The sequence below is a fragment of the Nannospalax galili genome, unplaced genomic scaffold, assembly GCF_000622305.1.
Source record: "Nannospalax galili isolate Female #2095 unplaced genomic scaffold, S.galili_v1.0 scaffold2150, whole genome shotgun sequence".
Classification (NCBI taxonomy): Eukaryota; Metazoa; Chordata; class Mammalia; order Rodentia; family Spalacidae; genus Nannospalax; species Nannospalax galili.
This window is the reverse complement of record NW_008328002.1, coordinates 103,165-109,500: the sequence shown is the minus strand read 5'-3', so window position 1 is coordinate 109,500 and position 6,336 is coordinate 103,165. Positions and strand designations below refer to the sequence as shown.

At 41.5% G+C, this 6,336-nt stretch overlaps 1 protein-coding gene across 1 annotated transcript in view; it reads left to right on the top strand.

Annotated features, from left to right (window-relative positions):
- The first annotated feature begins 1,761 nt into the window (after window positions 1-1,761).
- Mpp4 (membrane palmitoylated protein 4) overlaps window positions 1,762-6,336 on the top strand; it is a 46,000-nt gene continuing 41,425 nt past the window's right edge. Inside the window, 3 exon segments of the mRNA XM_017800297.1 lie at window positions 1,762-1,842; window positions 4,532-4,612; window positions 5,966-6,097. Of these exon segments, the coding sequence (XP_017655786.1) occupies window positions 6,059-6,097 (39 nt within the window). The 5' untranslated portion in view covers window positions 1,762-1,842; window positions 4,532-4,612; window positions 5,966-6,058.

The window sequence follows — 6,336 nt, the reverse complement described above, 5'->3', positions numbered from 1 at the left end:
CTGTCCACAGCCCTTGGTCCTTAAGGCCAACTCTCGACAAATGTAAATGCTTTTTAAAAACCTTATTCCTGGAGCCGGAGAGATAACTCAGCAGTTAAGAGCATTGACTGCTCTTGCAGAGGACCTGGGTTTGATTCCCAGCACCCATTTGTTGGCTAACTGTCTGCAACTCCAGTTCCAGGGATCTTACACCTTCTTCTACGGGCATTGCACAACACAGGTGTACATACACACGTGCAGACAATATACTCATATGCATAAAATAAAAATAACAAATAAAATAAAAACCTCATCCCTCTTTTGTTAACAAAAAGAAAGATATTCAGTTCTGTTTAGGTATATTAACATTTTCTTACCCTGGAAGATTCTTCTTTTTAAATTTGGGTAAAATTCTATGTACCACACAGCAGCAGATGCTGCTACTTTAAATTGTATTGTTCTGAACTAATGTTCTTTCTGAAAAAGATTTATTTATTTACTTTTATTTATGTGTATGTGTGTGCCTATGTGAATTTATGTGCACCACGTTCATGAAGGTGTCTGTGGAGGCCAGAGGGCATTGGATCTCCTGGAACTAGAGTTAGAGGCCATTATGAGCCATTAGATGTTGGAAACCGAACCTGAGTCCTCTACAAATGCATTAAGTGATCTTAACCACTGAGCCATCTCTCTAGCTCCCTGAACAAATGTTCTTAAGAAAGATCCATTTGAAATTATTTTGGGGAATATCAGTATTTCTTTCAGTTAAGTATGAAATATGGTCAGCCTCATGATGCATGCTAATATCGTAGTTTTAAAAATTAAAGTGATAACATCTTTAGTAAGACCAAAGACATACACCACTTGTTTTAAAACACTTGGCTTCTATTAGGACTTTCTCCAGGGATCAGTAAGATGGAAGTTTTAGTTTCATTGTAAGTGTTGCCCAGGTTCATTCCAGACAGGCCCATTGTGCCTAAAGCTCCCTACACCTGTCAGTCAGCCTTGATCACATCCAGGTACATTTGAATCCCAGTCCCACAGTAAAGCAGGGAAGCTGGGTCAGCACAGATCTGCACGGGAAAGGCTGGATAAGCTGCCTCTTGGGCCACCTGTCTCTACTATAAGAGAAACTTGATTCCAAAAATAAAATGAAGGGCAGCAGTGTGAAACTGAGTATGCATTGGTTTTCTCAGCCAGACCTACATTCTGCAGAGAAAAAATTGACAAGGATTAGAGGAGATAAAGTTGGAACTTCCACAAATGAACTTGTGCTGGGGAAGGAGAAATAAACAGCATCAAAGATCAGAGTAGAGTGTGAATGAGCACATTTAGAAAGCCTGGCCTCTTATTAAGGACCCTTGGTGGGCCATGAGTCACAGAAGTCATGCCCTGCATAGTTGCTCAGCATGAAGGTCCTCATGAGTCTGCCTCCGCAGAACCTCTCTCTTGAGATGCCCCAGTGCACATCATCTGTAGATCCCTACTGGTGTCATCCCCAGAAGCCTTTCCCTGTACTCAGTGTAAGAAGGGAACAATTTGCATTTGTTTTTATTAATAAAATTGGTCTGGGAATATCAGTCTCCTGGTGGCAGGCAGTAATGAAGTTTCAGAAGCACTGGAGCTCCCAGATGTGAGTTCTCTTTATTCTGCAGCTAGTCACACACCACCACATGCTGTTCACCTGTTGGCACAGCTGCTCGAGCTGTTTCTTCCTTTGAGAGCCTTTACTCCAAAATGTCAATGATCTTCCATATCCGTTCTCCCACTTTCACCCTTCTGCAGGTGTATGACTGCCTCCAGGATTTTAAAGAAAAGAAACTAGTTCCTGCCACACCTCATGTGCAGACTTGATCCTGTGAGGTAAGGTGATTCTATCCCAGCAAAGCCCTTACTGGGGTCCTCTGACCTGCAGTGCTTGCTTAAATGAATGGAGGGTTCTGTTGGAGAAACTTGATGGATGAATATGTAATTTCATGAATATTTGTAATTGAACTTAAAATAAGGAAGAAAGTTGTCCATCTTCCCAATACACCTTCTTTTAGCATGTGTCCCTGTTCCTGTCCCTCCCTCCCTCCCTCCCTCCCTCCCTTCCTTCCTTCCCTCTTCTTTTTGCTTTATTGAGATAGGGTCTCCCTAGTACCCCCAGCTGGCCTGGTAGCCACAGAGATCCTCCTGCCTCTGCCTCCTGAGTGCTGGGATTAAAGATGTGTACCACCACACCCAGCTTTTCCCCTGTCCTTTACATTTAACTGACCTATGTCAACGAGGTCATGTTACAGTAATGATTCACCAGTTTCCATCTCTAACATGGACCCTATCTGAATTCTAGTCTTCACTACCATCTTCATTCTCCCCATCTTACTCAGAAGTTGGTTGGACACCTCAAACCTAGCATGTCTTCAACACATCCCCTTCAACCCCTCCTCTTGCAGCTTCTCAGTCTCAGTTACTGTTCTTGCAGTGCTCAGGCCAGATTCTTGGGGGTGATTTTTGAGACTTCCTCTCATACCTCACACCTAGTCTGATGGGAAGTCCTATCAGCTCCACCTTCCAGTACATCTGTAATCTCACCGCCTCACATAAGCCGTTATCACACCTTACACAGATAACCAGATACAGTTCCTACTGGTTCTCTGGGTTCCTGCCTTGCTTCCCCCTGGTCTGTTCCCAACAGAGCAGTCAAAGAAACTCTTTTTAACAGCAGGTCCGGTCATGACCCTTCTCTGCCCAAGTCCTTCTCATGACTTCCCACCTCTGAATAAATGCCCAGATTCTTGCACAGATGAGTATAACTGAGCTTCTATGATGGCTTTATTTTGTACTTACTGTTTGCTACCTGTTCGCCCTGCTCCAGTCATGTCAGCTCCTGTGGTTTCAAGTTCATCCAACATGCTCCTGCTTCATGCCTTTGCCCTTGCCCTTCCCTACACGTATGTTCTTGCTTATGAATCCTCCCCATCTACTCCTGTTCCACATGTTCAACTGACACCCTCCAGGTGTTCCTGGCCACCTAGCTAAAATTGTGTTCCATCCTCAAACTCCCTTGTCAACTTTCCTGGTTTTTTTTTCTCCTGTAACCCAAGCTGGCCTGGGAACGCTTCTTATATTAGGCCCTTGCCCTTCCCTACACGTATGTTCTTGCTTATGAATCCTCCCCATCTACTCCTGTTCCACATGTTCAACTGACACCCTCCAGGTGTTCCTGGCCACCTAGCTAAAATTGTGTTCCATCCTCAAACTCCCTTGTCAACTTTCCTGGTTTTTTTTTCTCCTGTAACCCAAGCTGGCCTGGGAACGCTTCTTATATTAGACAAAGTTGTTCATTTATTTATATATTACTTATATGTTTTATTTATTAACTGTGCCTCCCCACTGAAATGTGAACTCCAGAGGAGTGATATGTTTTGTCTGCCTGTTAGCTCTTTTTGTACCACCTAAAATGGTGCCCAGCACATAAAATGTGTTCAATAAATATTTGCTGAATGAATGAATAAAGTCAATCCATTTTTACTATATATTGTTCAAACCATAGAAGAAACCAAAAAGAAAGGAGAAAACTGTACCCTCAATTCCAGGAATCAGTATTTCCAACTGTCCTCAGTTATCAGCAGGAAACATATACACGACATTTCATTCTGTTGTAACCCTAGTAAAGAGAGGTAAAGCTTGTGACTTTCTTGCTTCCATTTGGCTGCATGCAGTAAGGCTTGGCAGCTGAGGACTCTTGGGGCTGACTAAAACGTCAGAAGGTATCGTGTCCTGTGAAAGCAGGTCTAGAGTTAAACCACAGAAGAAATGAGAATATTCTGTGCATCATTTTATATTATAATAGATACTGAAATTGTTGGCAAATGGTATACTTTAAAAAAATTTTTAAATTATTTTTATTTTTTTATGTGTGCAAGTGCATTGCCTGCATGTATGTAAGTGCACCCATGTCATGCAATGCCCATGGAGGTCAGAAGAGGGCATAAGATTGCCCTGGGACTGAAGTTATAGACAGTTGTTAGCCACTATAAGGGTGCTGGGAATCGAACCTGGGTCCTCTGGAAGAGCAGGCAATACTCTTAACCACTGAGCCATTTCTCCAGTTCCAAAATTATATATTTTTAAATAGAAATCATCATTCCCATTTTCTATTTAAAGAATGGTGTTTCCCATGAAACCAAGTTGCCTGGATTCTCAGGTCACCTTCAGCTTAGCCTCATCTGCTTGTAAAGCACTGATATTAACAAACAGTCACTTTAGTGACACCAGGACTGAGGAAAGAAACTAGGCCCTGACTCTAACAATGGAAATGAAAGCCTCAGCTACAACTTTTCTTAAGTCAACATCATGTTATTTATAATCTAGTTTTCAGCCTGGGTGAAATTGACTAGAAAATGAAAATTCTTTTAAAAATTTACTTTGAAACAGAGTCTTACTTTATATCCAGGCTGGTCTCAATTGATGATCCTTGTGCCTCAGCCACTCAACTGCTGGGATTATAGGCATGAGCCTATATACCTGGCTTAAAAAGTTTTATATTATATATTTGCCTGTGAATCAGGTCTTGAAGCTGTTACCTGAAGCCCCCAGATCCTCTGAGATTCAAGAGCTCAGACAAATCCTCCAGGCTCCACACTACAAGGTAAGTACACACTAAAATAGACAATTTGCTCATCTGGCACATAGAGTTGGGAACAATAAATAAAACAGAAAATGTTCTCTCTGAATAGATGTTCTGTTTCTGTACATAAGCAACCAACAATTGTCCTCAAAGTTGTGAAGGTTCACATGTGACTGACTCAGCACTGTCCCTCATTGAGTCAAGCCTGCCACATTTATGAGGAGGCATCTAGTTCTAGAATTCTGGGCAGACTTCAGGGTAGCTTCTGGTTACAGAAAAATAATCTCTGCACTTCCTTTCCAAGTTGGGAATATTTTGAATTTTGGATGCAGTGTATGAAGATATTTGGAATATGCAGTGTAATGATTAACCCCTGTGAGGGACTGTATGAAAAATATGTGGTTATACAACAGACAACTTTCTCTCAAGACTTAATAGATTTTGAGATGAGGTTAACAACAAATTAGAATTTTAAGAGGAGAACTGCATTTAGAGCAATGGAATTTGTGGGTCAGAGTTTTAGTTCACAAGGTAAGCATTGGTTATCAAATATCCTCAGCAGCACCCTGCTTAGAGAACTTTGAGTTTTGACTAAATCCTGTTCACAATCTCACACAGAGCTAGAGAATGACAACACAGCCTCCTCACCTGGAGAAACAGAATGGCCACTAGAGTGAACTCTTCAATCACAACCCCCACCAGGAAGCTACTTTTTCACATTGTGTTCCACAGGAACCCTGACAAACCACCAAGATACCTTGATTGCAGCCCCAAAATTCCACTTCGCATATAGAAAATATTATGAAGATTGTTTTGTAGTTCAACTGCTATAAGAACACCTTTAACTGCCTGGTCTTCTAAGAAATTGGAACATTATGGGAGAATATATCTTAGCAGAAATAGAAGAGATTATTGTGCGTTGTTTAACCTTCTAACCTCTTCTAACCTCTCTTAACCTCCCCAATCCTTTGTTTCCTTATCTGTAAATAGAAGACAATAAATTTCCTGCCTCATAGAATTATTGTGATTGAGGCTGGAGAGATGACTGGCTGCTCTTCTACAGGACCCAAAACCTGTTCCAGCACCCACATCAGGAGGCTCATAACCACCTGCAACTCCAGCTCCATGGGATCCAGTGCCCTCTTCTGCCCTCCATAGGTGTTCACACACAGGGCATGCACACACACACACACACACACACATACACACACACACACAAAATAGAATTATTGTGATTGAATTTGCTTAGCGCTGTGCCTGACATGTATATGTTGATATTTGTGATTATGCGTCTCATATAGTATCCAGTCACCGTCTTCAAGATGCATGGGAGCCACCTGTGACATTTGCTTACCTTTCCTTTTCTATTCCCAGGCTGTGCTCAGTGCCCATGACACAGTAGCTCAGAAAGATTTTGAACCCCTTCTGCCCCCACTGCCAGATAATATCCCTGAAAATGAGGAAGCAATGAGGATTGTTTGTTTGGTAAAAAACCAGCAGCCCCTGGTAAGGAAAACATTTTATCTTTTTGTTTAGGATTACACTGGGATTCATTGTGAACTAAGTTAGCTGATTGTTATTTGGATGGTAATCTTGTCTCAGTCACACATACAGTGATAGAAATGATATGAAAACTAGTATGATTTTTGCCTGTGGGTTCAAACATATTTCAGGTTTTAATGTCTTTACTATGGGAAAAATTTCTATTTAGTGTTTTTCTTTTTTGGAAAGATAATAAAGATAAA